At 38.3% G+C, this 20451-nt stretch overlaps 1 protein-coding gene across 3 annotated transcripts in view; it reads left to right on the top strand.

The window, feature by feature from the left end:
• The window catches only part of TMC2 (transmembrane channel like 2), a 124614-nt gene extending 111439 nt beyond the window's left edge, over positions 1 to 13175 (top strand). For all 3 annotated transcript variants that reach the window (XM_033930413.1, XM_033930414.1, XM_033930415.1), the window contains one exon: positions 12125 to 13175. In XM_033930413.1, the coding sequence (XP_033786304.1) occupies positions 12125 to 12303 (179 nt within the window). In that variant the 3' untranslated portion in view covers positions 12304 to 13175. The remainder of the gene's footprint in view (positions 1 to 12124) is intronic.
• The last annotated feature ends 7276 nt before the right edge of the window (positions 13176 to 20451 follow it).

Consider the following 20451-nt stretch of genomic DNA (forward strand, 5'->3'; position numbering starts at 1 on the left):
TGTAGGGGAGGGGGTAAGGGTGTGATATATTCATAGGTAGCGGGCCTATCCAGATTCCGCTGTTATAGGCAGCCCGAGAGCTCGTCTCGACGGGCGTACCTAACGCGGAGCTGGGAGGCCCGCGCGGTAGCCCGTCGGAGACGCGGGACCGTAAGGGGGGAATAGGAGGCAGGGGATTGGTCGGCAGGTCTTCCCGCCGCTGGGAAGACCTGCCATTGGTAGCCGCGGCCGCGGAGGGCGTCGGGAGGGGGGAGGGTTTATAAGTTGAGCCTCGGAGGACTAAGGGCGTTTCTGGTCCTCCGAGGCGGCTTTCCCGCCCGCCCGCCCTTGGGTTTTGGGTAGAGAGGGGTGCGTTGGGATAGTTTGGGCGGTATCTCGAGCTACTGGCTGGGCTCATCAGGTGATGAGCGGTGGGCCGGCTGGGAGCCGTGCCTGGTGGGTCAGGTGACCCGGGTTACTGGGGCATGTGGGGGACATGCCACCCCCCCAGATTCTAGCTTCATGGCGGGGTCGGGGGGCATAACCTGTTTTATTACAGTAGCTCGAAATAATTGTTTTTGATGTTTATACTGTTTATACATTGTTATGTTATTTAATAACCTGTTATGACCAATAAACTGGGCTGCGGCTAATTTTTACCATAATTAGTGTTGAGTATTTTGTGGGATAATGTAGGGGAGGGGGTAAGGGTGTGATATATTCATAGGTAGCGGGCCTATCCAGATTCCGCTGTTAATGGTTTTTAACATGAAGAATGTAAAAAGACCCAGATTAATATTAATGATCTTTTGAAAGAAGAGAAAAATAAGAGGATTAAGATTATAAAAGCACTTATAATTTCCATATTGATGTCCTACTCATTTGATTCTTTAGGGAATAAGTACTGTGTTTATTGGAATTATCTATCTATGTATTGAATGCATCTTTATAAAGAATGCAGAACATCACAAGAAATAATAACAGAACAAAGGCAAAATACAAAACTAGTCTGCAAAATACAGAACACATAGAAATACAAGCACAAAAATCACCCTCCTGAACAGCGCCATAGTCTCGATACCCAAGCACAATAAACAAACTCAAACATTCTCCAAACCACACCCCTCCCCCCCTCCATGACAATGCAACCCTGAATAGCCTCAATTGGTTCTTCAGGAAGCCACCTGGAAACCACAGCAATCCCCCTCCCAATCACCACCCACCCTACCCCCATCCCCACCCCCCTTTCAAGGTAAACTTAAGACAACGAAGTCACTTTATCCATTATCAGAGACCAGGTCCGTTTTTGACAAACATAATAGCTATGACTCTTTGCTATAGAAAGCTCCAAAGTGCTCACTGTCTGTAATTTCAAAGTCCAATTCAAGTTTCAAGTTTAATAAATTCTTTGATTTGATCGCAAAATCATGTTCTGTTGCGATTTACAACAAATAACAAATCGAATAAAAATAATAAAATCCACATATATCACATAAAATACTACTAGACATTAATACATTAGGGAAGAGGGCAGTATAAAATACAATATTAAAAAATAAAACAGTAAATAAAATCAGGTATAGGTTTAATATACACAGGATGGGAAACAAGTACCCACATATTTCAAAGAACAGATTCCACCTATTTCAGTGAACCTCCACATCCTGCCCTCAAGTATAATAAAGCCAGTTTATTGAAAAGCATCTTTAAAAAGCCAGCCCTTTAGAAGGCTTTTAAATTTATTCAGTAATTTTTCCTCTCTTGGGTTAATTGGAAGTAAGTTCCAGATTTGGGGGGCCGCAACAGAAAAAATCATGTCTCTCCTAGAGTAGATCATTATAGAAGGCAGGTCAGCCCGTCGCCAGTGATTAGCAATCACGATGATTTCAGTTTTATATTCCATTAATTATGTTATGTATTTAGATAGTTACACCATTTATATCATTTTGTATACCAATTCTCTGGAAGCACAAAGATCACAAGAAATGATAGTAATAAAATACACACACCAGGCTTTTACAACACAGACCCTCAGCACAAAGAAGGAAAAACCCTGATAAAGAAGAATGCCTTTTTTCATGAATGATAATAAATTATCTTTCAATCTAACTTTAACCATTTGGAAATTTTCATCCAGGAAAGACGCTCTCCTCAATACATCCCTCTGGAACAGCATTCCTCCACTTACATTCCTCCTGAACAAGATCCCTCCTTAAGACATCCCCCCCAATCAGGACTACCTGACTTCCCCCACACTCAAAACCTTCCCAAGAAACATCCCAGCAAGGTTCCCTAAGGACTACATCCTGAACTCCCCCCCCCCCCCCACACACACACATAACTTATATGGGGATAGCGTTGATTCTGTACTGCATAGAAACATAGAAGATGACGGCAGAAAAGGGCTACAGCCCATCAAGTCTGCCCACTCTGCTTACCCACCCCCTGTCTATGCCCTAATGACCCAATTTCCTTATCTTGACCCTCGTAGGGATCCCACATGGGTATCCCATTTATTCTTAAAGTCTGGCATGCTGTCTGCCTCGATCACCTGCACTGGAAGCTTGTTCCAATGATCAACCACTGAGCAGGAGTGGAGTAACTTGTAATTGGTTCTAATTAGCACCAATAATTTCTAGTTAAAATACCAATTATAAGTGCTAATTAATTATTCAATTAAATTATGCACACAATCAGCGGGGAGGGGGGTGTGTGTGTAAATTTTCCAAATTTTTATAGGTACCATCAAACCTTCATTTTGCGTCAGGGTAAGTATTGAATCCTTCCTGAACTCATGGAGAATCTACCGGACTGGCTGATATTAGAGAGTCATCTCATGTGCCCATTACATCTTAACTATATTTTGAGTATCGAGCTGCCCAGAATATATAAGGACAATAGTATTCTTCTTTCTACCTGGAAGACATTACAATTTATTAATAATTTAACATCTACTCCAATACAACAATCCACGTGTCAATCTCTACGGTTAAACTCCAAGATACAAATCGGTGAGTCTAAAATCCTCTGGAAACATTGGCTGCAGGCAGGCATACATACTTTAGATGAAGTGATCTCAAATGGGAAAATGCTAAATTTATTCAACTGCAACATTTATTCGGCATATCAAAGTCTCAAGCTTATAAATGGTTGCAGTTGAAACAGGCCATTCAGAAAGGGTTCCCTTGGCGCAACTTAAAAAAATCAGTATAGCTTGCCGGGCCTATGTTTCCAGACAGATTTGCAAGGGCACCAGGCCGCCAAGTGATTTAAATTAATATCCGAATAATTGAATAAGAAACCTTAAACAAGCCTAAAAGACATTTGGAGCATTGAGGTAAAGCAGCAGATTTCTGCTACTCAATGTTCACGGATTTGGACTTGGAGGATAAGATGTACAGCGTCAGCATCTATGAGACAAACCTGGTTCTTTTTGTTACATAGAATTTTTTGGACCCCCAGTTCGTTTACAAAAGTTGGATAGTTCAAAGTCTAATAGATGATGGTATTATCATCTTGAAGTAGGGACACTGGGTCATTTGTTGTTTTATTGTCCCTTGATACTCAATTTCTGGAAATCGATATGGGGAAAGATTATTAGGATACTTGGGGCTCCTTTTACAAAGATGCGCTAGCATTTTTAGCACATGCACCGGATTAGCGTGTGCTATAGCGCATGCTACTTGATAAACTACCTCCTGCTCAAGAGGAGGCCGTAGCGGCTAGCGCATGCGGCATTGTCGCACGCGCTATTCCTCACATTAAGGCCCTAATGCACCTTTGTAAAAGGACCCCTTGTTGTTCCTATGCCATTAACATACAAGATGGGGTTTTTTTTAAAAATTATTTCCATGAAAGTTTATTAAGATTTTGAAAAATACAAGAGAATATAAAACTGAAACATCAAATGTAAGCATACAAACAGATATTGACATACGAGATGGTTTTATTAGGAACATTATTTTTTTTTTTTTCCATTATATTTTTATTTTCAAATTTTACAAAAAGTGTACATAATAATAAAATACATTTGATATATGCATGGTATCACTTTTATATCTAACACAATGTATGTCTGGATTTGATTTTCCCCTTCACCCTCCCCCCACCCTTTTATTGCTTTAATATAATATTTTCAAATTTTATAATAGTATACAACATATTGGAATACAATTGATAATTATTCAATAACATATTTATATCTACTACAATATATTCTAGATAAATTTTATTCATTTTCCCTCCCCCCACCCTTCTATTATTTTTTAATCATTTGTTACATTTTGTATCATATATTATAATATATTATATATAAATTGTTTTCCTTATCCCCCCTATATGTGTGTCATTAAAAAAAAAAAATCTCTAAAAGAAGAAAAGAAGAAAAAGTATTCTATTATTTAATCATTGCAGTATTTTGTCAATGGCCCCCATATTTTTATAAATTTATTATATGTCCCCTTTTGTACTGCTATTGTTCTTTCCATTTTAAAAACATGGCATATTGTATTCCACCAAAATGTGTAGTTTAGGTTGTTGTAATTTTTCCAATTGTTAGTTATATGTTGAATGGCAACCCCTGTCATAATTAATAAAAGTTTATTATTTTCTGGTGAAATTTGACTTTTTTTTCTCATCATTGTTCCAAATAAAATTGTATCATATGATATTGCAATATGATTTTCCATTAATTTATTAATTTGTGGCCAAATTGAATTCCAAAATATTTTAATATAAGGACAATGATATAATAAATGATCTAATGTCCCTGGTTCTAGATTACAGTGCCAGCATTTATTGGACTTAGAACTATCTAATTTTTGCAAACGTGTAGGGGTCCAAAAAGCTCTATGTAATAAAAAGAACCAAGTTTGTCTCATAGATGCTGACACTGTACATCTCATTCTCCAAGACCAAATTAGTGGCCATTGAGATGCAGTAATTTGATGCTTAATCTCAATGCTCCAAATGTCTCTTAGACCATTTTTTGGTTTTTTATTCAAATATCCAGATATTAATTTATACCACAATGCGGCTTGATGTCCTAGGAAGTCTGCTTTAAAGCATAAGAACTTTAAACTATATTGATTGTTTAATGATTTCCATTCAGGGAACCCAACCTGAATGGCCTGCTTCAATTGCAACCATTTAAAACTTTGTGTTTTATTAAGACCAAATCTATGTTGCAATTGTGAAAAATCCAGCAGTTTACCTTCTGAAATAATATCATCTAGAGATCTAATTCCTGCAATAATCCAGTTCTTCCAAAGGATTTGAGCTCCGCCAATTTTGATCTTGGAGTTTATCCATATGGATTGATTAGTTGATTTATATATTGGGATGGGTGTTAATTTATCAATAAATCTCAATGTTTTCCAAGTATCCATTATTATTTTATTTTCTCTGTATCTTTTAGGTATATTAATACTTGGTAAATGAACTAAATTTAGGGGAAACATAAGGCGCCATTCCAAATATAACCAATCAGGTGTATTATCTATAAGTTCTGGGAGGATCCAATACATACCCTGACGTAGAATACAGGCTTGATGGTACCCATAGAAATTTGGAAAATTTACCCCTCCCTCCTTAATTGATTTTTGTAAGGTTACTAAAGCTATTCTAGGTGTTTTACCAAGCCAAAGAAATTTTGTTAAAATTCTATTAAGCTTCTTATAAAAGGACCCCTGAAAATAAATAGGTATCATACTCATTTGGTAGCAAACCACAGGCAACATCATCATTTTAATAGTTTGAACTCTGCCCCACCAAGATATATGTAATGGGTTCCATTGTTCACATAACTCCGTTACTTTTTTTAATACATATTTTTCATTTTCTTTTACAGTATCTTCAATTGTTTTTTTAACTTGAATGCCTAGATATTTAAATCCTTCTTCTTTCCATATGAATGGAAAAATATCAAATAATCCTTTTACACAGTAAACATTCAAGGGTATAATTTCAGATTTATTCCAATTAATTTTATAACCTGAAAATTTGCCAAACTTATCAATTAATTCCAATAAAGAAGATAAGGTAGACTCTGGATTTCTCAAATAAAGCAAAATATCATCCGCATAAGCCGAAATTTTATATTCCATATCTGAATATGGAATTCCTTGTATCTCCCTCGTTTGCTGTATTGCTAACAATAAGGGTTCTAATACAACATCAAATAACAAAGGAGATAAAGGACAACCTTGTCTAACTCCCCTCTGCAATTGAAAACCATCAGATATCTTATTATTAATATTTAATCTTGCAATCGGGAAGCTATACAATGTTTTTACCATTTGTATAAATCCAGAACCTATACCAAACCATTCTAAAGCCTGATACATAAAATTCCATTCTACCCTATCAAATGCTTTCTCAGCATCTAATGAAACTGTAAAAGCCGGTTCATCCATTTTTTTTGACAAGTTTAGCATGTGAAATAATAGTCTAGAGTTATTGGAGGAATGTCTTTTAGCAACGAAACCCGTTTGATGCATATCTATAATATGTGGGAGAGCTTTGGCTAATCTCAAAGCCAAAATTTTCGCCAAAAGTTTATTATCAACATTTATCAAAGATATAGGCCTGTAGTTTGAAACCAAAGTAGGATCTTTATTTGGCTTAGGCAAAACAATTATTATTGATTCAGCCATAGTACCTTTTATATTACCTTTTATAAGTTGTGTCTGATATAATTTTAATAAATGTGGGGAGAGGATATTTTGAAATGTTTTATAAAATTCTACTGTGTAACCATCACCACCTGGAGCGGATCCAACTCTAAGAGATCTCAATGCTGTTTCTAATTCTTTTAATGATATAGGTTCTTCTAAACTTCGTTTTATATGATCAGGAATCTTAGGTCCATTTATTAAATCTAAAAATTTTTTTCCATCTTTTTGTTTCTCCAAATAAGGTTCGGAAGAATATAGATCCTTATAAAAATTTAAAAATTGTTTTAATATTATATTTGTTTGATTTGTTATTATACCATTATCATCTTTTATTCCATTAATATTAGTTCTCCTTTTTTTTGCCTTAAGATAATTTGCTAATAATTTTCCCGCCTTATTAGAATTTCCATAATACACCGTTTGTTTGGAAAACAAATCTTTTCTTATCATTTTTGAAGTTAATTCATTATATTTACCTTTTACTTTCAAAAGAGCTTGCAAAACTTCATATTCCCATTTACTTATCAATTTAGCTTCTAATATTTTTATTTCTTTTTCTAATTCTATATATTGTTTTTTAATTTGTTTCCTAATAAAAGCTGAATATGATATGATATTACCCCTCATAGTTGCTTTAAATGCATCCCATACATTCTCTATAGATGTATCTTCCACTAAATTTATTTGAAAAAATTCATTAATTTGTGTTTTAAAATTTTCCAAAAATTTGTCATCCACAAGCAATGCATTATCAAATCTCCAAAGAGGTCTATTATTTTCTAATTGATCTAATTGTAATTCTATCCATATTCCCGCATGATCCGAAATGATAATAGGATCAATGGAGGCTTTAATCACTTGTTGCACTTTATTTGTTGAAACAAAAATATAATCTATTCTTGAAAATGATTTATGAACCTGTGAACAAAATGAATACTCCTGATCATTAAAATGAAGAATACGCCATATATCTTTCAAATCACATGATCGAATTAAATTATCTAGACCTAAAGATTTAATATTTTTACCTGGTTTTTTATCCAATAATGGATCCATTACAGCATTAAAATCTCCAGCCACCACTAAATTAGAGACAGCCAGTGGTAATAACATATTTTGTAGCTTTTTGAAAAACTCTGATTGATTCGAATTAGGGGCATATATATTAAATAACGTCAGGGTATCATTTCCCATACCTATATCGATATGTATCCATCTTCCATGTGGATCTGAATTTTTTACCTTTATATTGGCCATACATTTTTTATTTATAAGGATTGCAACCCCTGCTTTTTTACCCACTGCTGGAGCAAAAAAACATTCTTTTATCCATCCACCTGATAATTTCTGTGATTCCTTCATATTAAGATGGGTCTCTTGCAGACAGTAAATATCTGCATTTTGTTTTTTTAAAAATGTTAATATTTTTTTCCTTTTAATTACGTGATTCAGGCCATTGACATTAATAGAATATATTTTAAAAGACATTATATATTTTAATATTTTTCATTATCTTATTCTTCCTCTCCTCTTTCATATTTAATATCCAAAAAATTTTTTTCACGACACACATATTTAACCCTAATGTATCTCCCTTAATTATTCTAATAAATATTCTCCTTATCCCTCCCTTTCCCACCCAATACATTGGCTGCTTAAGGATACACATTGGAACTGTAATCCTAACACTCTCCCCATTCCAGGCAATCAATATTCAATTGTTTAAACAAATTTCCCTTCTATTTATCTATATTGATCTTTTATATTTATTTAATCATTTTCCATAACATTTTATTAATGTATCATTTTCCATTTAACAATATGTTAATTTGTATTTCCTTAGTATTATGATTTCAACATATAATTATTTTAAAACATATATGCAGTGTATTATTTAATAATTTTCCTGTATTCTATTCTTTCTTTCATATAATTATTATTGTCTTTTCTTTGTATTGTTTTCCTCCATTTCTTCAAATATTTCGATATGTTATATTTTCTAATTTTTCATAGAGTCTTCAAAACCATCTTAATATATTATGTTAATATATCATAGGTTCTGGTTTAGAGAGAAAATCTTTTAGTTTTTCGGGATCCTCAAAATATAAGGACTTGTCTCCAGATGACACTCTCATTTTCGCCGGGTAGTATAGACCATATTTAAATCCTTTTTCTTTGAGTAGAGGTCTCATGTCTAGTAGTCTTTTTCTTTTAGTTGCTGTGTTTTTGGCGAAGTCTGGTAAAAACCATAATCTTGATCCTTTATAATTTAAGTTTTTATCTTTTTTTGCAGCATTTAGTATCTCTATTGCTTGTTGGTATCTCAACATTTTGAAAATGATTGGTCTTGGTCTGTTTTTATTTTCTAAATTTTTAATTGGGATTCTATGCGCCCTTTCAATTTCAATTGGTTGTTTCAAGTCTAATTGTAGAATTTTTGGAATTAAATTTTCAAGGAAAAGGATAGTATTTTTTCCCTCTAAATTTTCTTGTATTCCAAAGAGTTTGATGTTCTTTCTTCTTCCTCTATTCTCGTAATCCTCCAGTTGATCTTTTAATTTATTTAATTCTAGGCTGTCGTTTTTACATCTTTTTGATTCACATTCTATATTTTCCATTTTTGATTCTAGTTCAGTTGTTCTTTTGTTGTTAACTTCCATTTGTCTATGTATATTTAAAATTTCTTCTTTCATTTCAGACATATTAGTTATAGTTTCTTTAAGCATTTGTTTGATTTGTTTTAATTCTTCCATGACTTCAGCTTTGCTTAATATGTCTGGTTCATCAATAGGAAGTGGTATCTTGCTTGGTGTTATTTGATCTTGTTTCTGTCTTTTTGCAGATGTACCAGCCTCATTTTTGTTTTGTCTGGTACTTGCCATGTTGTTGTTTTCTTTTTCTTGGTTCTTCTTTCTTTATATTTATTAGGAGACACAATAGTCACTTTCAGTCAAAGTTCCTCTTTTGGTCAATTTAATTTTTTTTTTTCCCAGCCTGCCTTCACTGTCTCTCTGTATCAGTTTCAATATTTCGCCGCTTGTCTCTTTTCTTTCAAGTCTTCACTTGATGTCAATCTCTCTATCAAAATATCTCCTTTGATGAATAAATCCTTTTTAATTAATTTTTTTTTTTTCTTTTTTCCTGTTATCTGCTTCAATGCCGATCCAACGCTGAGAGTGAGCAAACAAGAAGATTGGCTTCAGGCTATAAGATCAGTATAATCACTCAGGTCTCCGTTTCAGCTTTAATCTGAAAATGGCTGCTTCAAACTGCCACACTTAGGAGTTCAACTCCACATCAGTACAGAGACAAGCCGTTAGAATCAGTAATTTATCTTTCCTTATCCCCTCTTTCTTTCTTGTCAGACACCTCTCAGTTAAATTTGGATAATTTACCGTTCTGAGAAAGCTGCAAGTCTTCTTCAATTTAAGCCTTCTCTCATTTTCTTAGCCTTCAAATCGGCAAATGATATAATCACACTTTCTTTAACTTTTATGACCTTCAGTATCATCAGATTGTTTTCGCTGATATTTCTTTTTCCTTTTTATATGTTATCTGTCTTGATGCTGCGCCGATTTAGCGCCGAGGGAAAAACAATAAAAGTATCAATCAATTAGTCTCTCGGCTCCGACTCAGCGCTTCAAACCGCCACAGTTCAGGAATCTAGCTAACAACGGTCTCACAATAGGATCCGTCCCTTTTTCAATATTAGTCAGTTAATAAAATTTTTTTTTTACAGCTCTTCTCACTTTCATGCCGTATCACCACACAGAAAGACCGGTAAAATTAGTTGTCTTACTTTTCTCCTTCGCTTCAGATCTTTTCTGCGTTTTTTCTGACAGGAAATGTTTTCTTTTTTTTTTTTTTTTTTTTTTTAAGTTATTATCTTCAGCATTTGATTTTCTGTTGTCACAGTTTTCGCCGATCTTATCACTCCCCTTGTTCTCTTACTTCGGGATTTATCCCCCTCAGCAGGCACAAGTTTTTATTCAAACAACCGTCAGCTTCCTGCTAGCAGTGTCTCTCCGCTCTAGTGCCCCGATGTCTTCACTTCAGCGCTAAAAACTTTTTCAGTTTCAGAGGAGGACAATATCCAATCTGCCAACTCTTCTCTCTTTAATTTCTTCTGTCTTTAATTCAATGTCTCGCCGTCTCATCGATGAGGGAGAGTAAACCGGCAAATCTCTCTTTGGTTTCTCTTACTCAGTTCTTGTCTTCGTTTCTTCAAGAGGATGTTAAATATAGATTTTCAATAGTTTCTGCTTCAATTGTGATTATTTTCAATTGAAATAAATAGTATTGGGATATTTTTATTTAATGTCAGTTGCCCATTTGGAGAGGAGCGTCGCGATCACACATCCATTCTGTGCTCGCGTTAAGCCACGCCCCCTATTAGGAACATTATTGAAACAGAATAATCCAGTTGATAAACATAAAAGCAGACTTCTTTTAATTATGACAGGGGTTGCTATGCAGATGATAACCAGGAATTGGAAAAATTATGACAGGTTAAACCTATCCTTTTGGTGGAAAACATTGTGCGTATACTTTAGATATGCGGAACAAGTGGGAAATAAAAAATTCAAAGAAGTCTGGGGTCCATTGAAAACATTTATTAAATTGTAGATTGGTTAATTGAAACGATCCTTAATTTTTGGATTTTGTTATTTTTCCACACATCCAGATAGGGGGGAGGGGGAAGGTGTAAGGTATTTTGTTTTTTATATTTATGCAATTGTAAGTGCTATTAATTGTTTATAGCTGTATGTTTATCTGTATGCACTTTTTCTTCAGTTTGGAAAATTAATAAAGATATATAAAACCAATTAAATTATGCACACAATATGGGTACATAACCAAAACTGTGTGTACAATGTTTTGTACTTTTTAAAGAATTAGGGAGTATGTTTCATATGTTTATATTTGCCCATTGAAATCCATGTTCTATCTAAGCTGTGCAAGAGTCATCCAGCTGCATTCCAGCCAGAATGGGGTGATGCTTCAATATCACGTTTTCATTCACTAGGGACAGGTGGATCCTTGGGAGTTCTACAGAACTTGCCTGTCCCTTGCTATTGAAAATTTGATATTGAAAGAGCTCCACCACTGGCAGGAGTGTAGGTGGAGGACTCAGCTTAGAGGGAATATCGACTGGGCTCCTCTTCTTTTTCTTTGGATGCATACCATAAATTAAATTGTCTTTCTGAAAGCTACTATCCATCACTACAGCTATAGTTCTATAAAGTGTGTAATTTTAGTTACATTTAGCAGAGATTTCCTGTTGCAAGCTTTGAGCAGGATAGGAAAATAATGCATGGAGACTATATTTTGAGAAATCAGGTGCAACTGTCTCTGGGTTCTTTATACTTAGGCCAAATTTCAGAGAGACAATACATATCTATGTCATTATATTGTCCAATATATAATTCCTGCTTCTTATCTTAATTTTATTTATAATTTTGTGCTCCTAGGGAGTGAAAAAAAGAAGGATGAAAAAAATATTGTCACTGCTGCATCTGGAAAAGGACCAGCAATGGCACAACCACCTCCACGCATAGCGGTGACTCAGCCACCTTTACCAAGAGCACCTTTGCCTGGACCTCCAAGAAGACCGCTTCCTGGAACAGGAAGAGGACAACCTCAGCATTAAGGGGATTGTGATACGGTGAATGTATCTGGCACCATGAGCTACTAAATACAGAGCTTTGAAAGGCCATGAGGACATATAAGCTAGCTTATTAATAACAGGAAATAATCACCAGTTATCACCAGCATAGTTTAACTATTGTAAGACTGGTATCAAGAAATTGTAGAACATTTGCAGGAGAGGGACAGGCTTAACCCTTAGTTGAGAGAGCAAACAGTGGGAGCAAGCCAAAGGACAACTAATGGCTAATTAACAAATGACTGAGTATTGCTTAGCATACCAATAAAATAAAATTAATACCAAATATATTAGAATAGATAGTAGAGATAAGTATTAATATATAATGGTGGTTATTTTAGAAACCCCATAGAGGATTTGGATGTCCATAAACTGGCGAGCTGTGTATATAGGCAAGGGTGTAATCTGTGTGTGTTTTGGGTGGGACTAGGATGGAGATAAAATATTCATGTACCTCCTAGGTTTGTGTTCATCAAGATCAACATCAGGATTTAGAGGAGCTCCCCAGGATCTCTAGGTTATATGAAGGTGCTCATTTTGTGCAGTGCAGTACTGAAGGGATCAGAAGAGGTCATCCCTTTATTCCCCCAGTGTTTTCTCCTCCCCCTAAAAAAGCAATACTGGCAAACAATATCAGTCTCCTTGACAGCTTTCTTTGAGTGAATATATAACTCTTTTTTATTTTTTAGTTATTATTGGAAAGAATACTATATTGAAGAATGATGTTACTTGACAATTGCTTAGATGTAGTCCTGTTGAAGATGTGATGGTATAATATCGTGACTGTGTACCTTCCTCTACCCGATGTATGTCTCCTTTTAAAATGCCTTCGGCCATACCACCCTGAATGTGCCCGATCCCGCCTGATCTCGGGTGCATTTTATTATGTATGGAAATTTGTGAACCGCCTTGGAGACATGTGGATTAAAAATGTTTTAAATAAAGCAATTTAACAAACTAGAAATGGCTCCTGGCTGGTTAAATCACCTGTGGGATGCTAGCCAGTTAGTGCCATTGAAAATGACTGGTTAGCTTAACACAAAACCTGCTATTTTCAGAACATTCTAGGAGCAGAGTCAGCACTTGGCCGATTAAATGCCTGATATTCAACACTTAACCGGTCAAGGTCGCCACATAAGAGGACTGCATAAAATTCAGTCCTATCTTTATACAGTGCCCCATGGCTGGTTAAATGCTATGGCGTAACCAGGTCTGGAAACCCAGAGATTCATTGCGGAGCCCAGATATGGCCATGTATTGAATTTCTGGGCATAACACCATCAGCGGTCAGCAAAATTCAGAGCATTATCAGCTAAATATTGACAACAAAGACATTTTGTATCTGCCTCACATACAAGTGTATGTATTCAAATACCAACACCACCAATATATAGTTTCTCACTCAAATTTAGCAATGTTATTTTACCAGGTGACTGGGTGACCAGAGAATTGGATCAAGGATATGCACTAGATGTAATTTACTTAGATTTCAATAAAACCTTTGACACGGTTCCTCATAGGAGGCTCTTAAATTCCATGGGCTGAAGTTAGGGCCCAAAGTTGTGAACTGGATTAGAAGCTGATTGACAGGCAGACGCCAGAGGGTGGTGGTTAATGGAATTCACTCAGAGAAGGGAAAGGTGACTAGTGGAGTGCCTCAGGGATTGGTGCTGGGACCGATTCCATTTAATATGTTTTTCAATGACATTGCTGAAGGGTTAGAAGGTAAGGTTAGCCTTTTTGCAGATGATACCAAGATTTGTAACAGAGTGGATACCCTGGAGGGAGTGAAAAACCCAATAAAGGATCTGCAAAAGTTAGAATGGTCTAACGTCTAGAAACTAAAATTCAATGCAAAGAAGTGCAGAGTGATGCATTTGGAGGGTAGAAATCCGAGGGAACCATATGTGCTGGGAGGTGATAGGCTGATAAGCACTGACAGAGATAGGGACCTTGGGGTGATTATGTCTGAGGATCTAAAGGTGTCTAAGGTGGTGGCTGTAGCCAGAAGGATGCTAGGCTGTATAGAAAGAATAGCAAGCAAAAGATGGAAAGTGTTCACCAAGATCAACATCAGGATTTACAGCTTCTCCCCGGGATCTCAAGGTTATATGAAGGTGCTCATTTTGATCAGAGGAGGTCATCCCTTTATTCCCCCAGTATTTTCCCCTCCACCTTAAAAAGCAAAATTGGCAAACAATATCAGTCTCCATGGCAGCTTTCTTTGAGTGATTATATAACTCTTTTTTTTGTTGTTATTATTGGAAAGAATATATTGGAAAGAATATTGGAAAGAATACTATATTGAAGAATGATGTTACTTGACAATTGCTTAGTCGTAGTCCTGTTGAAGATGTGATGGTATAATATTGTGACTATGTACCTTCCTCTACCCGTTGTATGTCTCCTTTTAACATGCTTATGGTGAGGCTGCACTTGGAGTATTGTGTTCAGTTTTGGAGGCCGCATCTGGTGAAGGATATAAAAAGTCTTGAAGCGATCCAGAGGAATGCGACAAAAATGGTAAGGGGTTTGAACCAAAAGAAGTATGAGAAGAGACTAGACAACCTAAATATGTACACTCTGGAAGAGAGGAGGGAGCATAACATCACTTAGCTGTAGCTTATAGTGATGCATCACTATAAGCTACAGCTAAGTGATGTTGTGCTGGTTTTAAAATGACCATATATATAAAATGAAATTAAAAATAAATAAAATTTGAATAAAGTTGGACTGACGAAGAGTATAACAGCCTGGGGTGTGTACCCATTAGGTGGTCTGAAGGTCCATACAAGAATGTACTGGTTATATTATACCATGTTCAAGCCTAGATATTGAATAATTATACCATGTTCAAGCCTAGATATTGAATAATTGATACAACCACTGTTTGCTGATGATTTCTCAAAACTGAAACAATTCAATCACTAAATTGAAAATAAAATAATTTCCTCTACCTTTGTTGCCTGGTGATTTTGGTTTTCAAACTATCTTGCCCAATCTCTGGCTGCACGTCCTTCTGTCTGTGCTCTTAACTGTATATCCAAGGCCACCTTATCCATTTGCTGTTTTTCTCTCCTTCACTTTCTGCCATATATTCATCTTTAGCATTAACTTTTAACATTAAACTTTCTTCCATTTTTCTTCTTTCTTCTCAAAATCTACTTTTCCATGCCTTCCCTTCCCATCTATCCATGTATATCATTCTCCTCCCTCTTTCTTCTCCCTTACTCCCATCTATCCATAAAAAGCATTTCTTTTTATCTCTTCCCTGTCACACCCATTACTGTGCACCATCTCCTCCCTCTGTCTCCCCTTCCTCTCCATCCCTATGCACCATCTCATCCCTCTCCATGGTCAAACATCTTTGTCTTCCCCCTCATATGGCATATTTCTCCTCTCCTTCCCATAGCCTGGAATCTCTCTCCTTTCCCATGTCTGGCATCTCTCTCTCCTTCCCTCCCTTTTTCCGAGATCTAACAATTCTCTCCTCTCCTTTCTGCGGTCTGGCATCTCTCTCTCTCTCTCCTTCTCATTCCAGTGGTCTGACATCTCTCCCTTCTTTGGGTCATCTCTCCTCCCTCCCTCCTCTCCAGCACTATCATGTCCAACATTTTTCCCTCTTTCTTCCTTTCCCATAGACATCATCTCTCTTTCCCTCTCACGCCACACACTTATGTCCAACAACTCTCTGTTCCTCTTCCCTCCCCCACAGTAGCATTTCTTTCTCACCCCGTGCATTTGTCCTTCCCAACCCTCTCCCTGAATGTGCAGTATCTGTCTTCCCAACCCCCTGAGAATCTGTCCTCCCTGCCTTCCCAACTTCTTACCCCCTGCACCTAGCCTTTCCCTGCCAGGTCAGGCTCTGCACCCAGCCCTCCCTCCCTCCACTATCAGACTCTGCACCAAGCTTCCTCCCTCCCTCCCTCTCTCCCCTGTAGGCACTGCACCTAGCCCCTTTCTCCACCCCATCCCCATCATGTACTACACCTAGCTCCCCACCTGCCAGACTCTAAACCTATCCCCCTCCCCCTCATCTGACCCTGCACCCAGCTACCCCCCATCCTGCCAGACTCTGCACACAGCCCCCCTCCTGCCAGACTCTGCATGCAGCCACCACCCCCCCCCCCTCCTACCAGACTCTGCATGCAGCCACCTCTTCCCCTCCTGCCAGACTCTGCATGCAGGCCCCTTCTCCCCCTTCAGGCACTGCACCTAGCCCGCTCCTCCTATCAAACTCTGCACCTAGTCACGTCTTCCTACCTCCTCTGGCCTGGTGGTCTAGCAGTGCAGTGGGCAGGAGCGAGCTTTCCTTGCTCCTGCCCTGCTGCTAACCCGATCTTCGCGGCTGGTTTCTTCTGCTGCTGAGTTGAGGAATGAGCGAGAACACACTTTGGCGTTCCTGCATAGTGCTCAGTGGTTTCTTTGACTGGCACCTGTGAATGCTCATGAATCACGAGAGTTCATGGGAGTCAGTCAAAGAAGCTGCTGAGCGCCGAGCAGAAACGCCAAAGCGCGCTCCCGCTCATTGCTGCTCAGCGGCAGAAGAAACCAGCCATGAAGACCAGGTTAGCAGTGGGGGTAGGAGTGAGGAGAGCTCGCTCCTGCCCACTGCACCACTAGACCACCAGGGATAAAAGTAAGTGGCAATTTTGGGGGAGGCCATGGCCCCTGTGCCCCCCCTGTTCGGCGCCTATGGGTTAAGTGGAACCTTGGGTTCTACATTCCCTACCCTCTATATATGTCTGTCAGTCCAAGTTAGATTGTAAGCTCTTCTAAGCAAGGACCGTCTATAAATGTCAAAATGTACAGCACTGCGTATGCTTTTCAGCACTATATAAGTGATAAGTAGTAGTAGTAAGTGGAAGGAGACAAAGATAGTGGTAAATGGAGTCTGATCAGAAGAAAAAGATGTTGTTAGTGGAGTGCCGCAGGGATCTGTCCTTGGGCCAGCTCTGTTTAACATCTTTGTGAGTGATATTGCAGAAGGACTGTCTGGCAAAGTTTGCCTTTTTGTGGATGAGTATACACAATGGAGGGTGTGGATAACATGAGGAGGGTTCTGGTGAAGCTTGAAGAATGGTCAAGTAATTGGCAACTAAGATTTAATGCTAAAAAATGCCGGGTCAAGCATTTGGGCTGCAAAAATTCAAGAGAAGGAACTTTTGTGTGTGGAAGAAGAATGGGACTTGGGGTGATTGTGTCTGATAATCTCAAGATGGCAAAAAAGGGAGAAAAGGCAACAATCAAAGCCAGGAAGATGCTTGGGTACATAAAGAGACAAATGGCCAGTAGAAAAAGAGAGGTGATAATGCCGCTGTTTAAGTCTTTGGTGAGGCCCCATTTAGAATGCTGTGTGCAATTTTGGAGATTGTGCCTTCAAAAAGATATAAAGAGAATTGAGTAGGTCCAGAGGGCTGAACATAAGAACATAAGAAATGCCTCCGCTGGGTCAGACCCGAGGTCCATCGCGCCCAGCAGTCCGCTCATGCGGCGGCCCAACAGGTCCAGGACCTGTGCAGTAAATTTCTATCTATACCCCTCTATCCCTTTATCCAGCAGGAATTTGTCCAAACCTTTCTTAAACTCTAGTACTGTACTCTGCCCTATAACTTCCTCTGGAATTGTATTCCAGGTGTCCACAACACGTTGTGTAAAGAAGAACTTCCTAGCATTAGTTTTGAATTTGCCTCCTTTCAACTTTTCCGAATGCCCTCTTGATTTTTTATTTTCTGAAAGTTTGAAGAATCTGTCCCTCTCTACTCTCTCTATGCCCTTCATGATCTTGTAAGTCTCTATCATATCCCCTCTTAATCTTCTCTTTTCTAGGGAAAAGAGTCCCAGTTTTTCCAATCTCTCAGCGTATGAAAGGCTTTCCATCCCCTTAATCAGTCGTGTCGCTCTCCTCTGAACTCTCTCGAGCAATGCCATATCCTTCTTAAGGTACGGTGACCAATACTGGACGCAGTACTCAAGATGTGGACGCACCATTGCCCGATACAGCGGCAGGATAACTTCTTTCGTTCTGGTTGTAATACCTTTCTTGATTATACCTAGCATTCTATTCGCTCTCTTAGCGGCAGCTGCGCACTGTGCTGTCGGCTTCATTGTCATGTCCACCATCACCCCCAAGTCCCTTTCTTGGGTACTCTCATTCAAAAACATCCCTCCCATCGCATAATCATACCTCGAGTTTTTGCTTCCCACATGCAATACTTTACACTTCCCAACATTGAATTTCATCTGCCATCTCTCTGCCCATTCCCCTAGTTTGTCCAAGTCTCTTTGCAATTCTTCGCAGTCCTCCTTTGTCCGAGCTCTACTAAATAGTTTGGTGTCGTCCGCAAATTTTATTATCTCACACTTCGTCCCTGTTTCTAGATCATTTATGAATATGTTAAAAAGCAGTGGCCCGAGTACCGAGCCCTGCGGAACACCACTCGTGACCTTTCTCCAGTCTGAGTAGTGGCCCTTCACCCCTACCCTCTGTTTCCTACCTTCTAACCAGTTTCTGATCCATCTATGCACGTCTCCGTCCACCCCATGGTTCTTCAGTTTCCGGAGTAGACGTTCATGAGGCACCTTGTCAAAGGCTTTCTGGAAATCTAGGTATATGATGTCTATGGGGTCTCCTCTGTCCATTTGTTTGTTAATTCCTTCGAAGAAGTGCAGTAAGTTAGTCAGGCACGATCTTCCCCTGCAGAAACTATGTTGGCTGGTTTTCAGAAGTTCGTTTCTTTCAAAATGTTCATCGATGTTTTCTTTTATCAGTGCTTCTGCCATTTTCCCCGGAACCGAGGTCAGACTCACCGGTCTGTAGTTTCCCGGGTCCCCTCTTGATCCCTTTTTAAAGATGGGCGTAACGTTGGCTATCTTCCAATCCTCCGGAATCACACCTGTTTTCATAGATAGGTTGCAAATTTGCTGCAGTAGTTCCGCTATTTCCTCCTTTAGTTCCTTCAGAACCCTTGGATGGATTCCATCCGGACCCGGCGATTTGTCAGTTTTTAGTTTTTCTATCTGCCTGCGCACCTCATCAAGGCTCACTTCCATGGATGTTAACTTTTGTGCTTGATTTCCCTTGAAGATTTGTTCAGGTTCCGGTATGTTGGTTGTGTCTTCGCTTGTAAATACCGATGAAAAGGACATGTTAAGTCTTTCTGCGACCTCTTTCTCTTCCTTCACCGCTCCCTTCCAGTCTCCGTCGTCCAGTGGTCCCACCTCCTCCCTAGCCGGCTGTTTCCCTTTAATATATCTAAAGAACGGCTTGAAATTTCGTGCTTCCCGGGCTAGCCTCTCTTCATACTCTGCTACATAGTTGGTTAATGACCATTGTTTAGAGGAAAGACAGGAAAGAGGGGCTATGATAGAGACATTTAAATATCTTTGTGGCGTTAATGTACAGGAGGTGAGTCTTTTTCAAATTAAGGAAAATTCTGGAAGGAGAGGGCAAAGGATGAAGTTGAGAGGTGATAGGCTCAGGATTAATGCAAGAAAATACTTGATTACATACTGAAAGGGTGGTCTCCCGATGGAGGTGGAGACAAAGACTGTATCTGAATTCAAGATAGCGTGGGACAGGCATGTGGGGTCTCTTAGAGAGACCTAAAGACCAACTTAGAGGTGTTTTATAGAAGCTAAATCTTCTGTAGTTTAATTGAAATTCCAGAGAACAGTGAATTACAATAATCTAGTTATGACATTAAGGTTCTGTGCTAAAAAGAGCAAAATGTTCTTCAAAGAACACTAAGGGGTCCTTTTACGAAGGTGTGCTAAGCATTTTAGCGCGCGCTATAGGCGCGCTAGCCAAAAATCTATTACCTGCTCAAAAGGAGGCGGTAGATGCTAGCACATGTGGCAATTTAGCGCGCGCTATTCTGCGCGTTAAGGCCCTAACGCGCCTGTAAAAGGAGCCCTAAATGAGTCTAAGCTACTTAAACTTAAAGAAAAGCTATTTAAAGTCATTTACCTGAGGTTAGCAATAAATAGAAAAAAATCTAAAAATGCACAAAGAATCAGATCAATCCACTGAGAGATATTCAGCTGAATCTAGAGGAATAGTAGCAGGAATGGCATTGTCAGAATTACAAAACCCTAACACTTTTGTTTTATTAGTATTCAAGCTTAGCAATT

This window comes from Geotrypetes seraphini, chromosome 2 (genome assembly GCF_902459505.1).
Source record: "Geotrypetes seraphini chromosome 2, aGeoSer1.1, whole genome shotgun sequence".
NCBI lineage: Eukaryota > Metazoa > Chordata > Amphibia > Gymnophiona > Dermophiidae > Geotrypetes > Geotrypetes seraphini.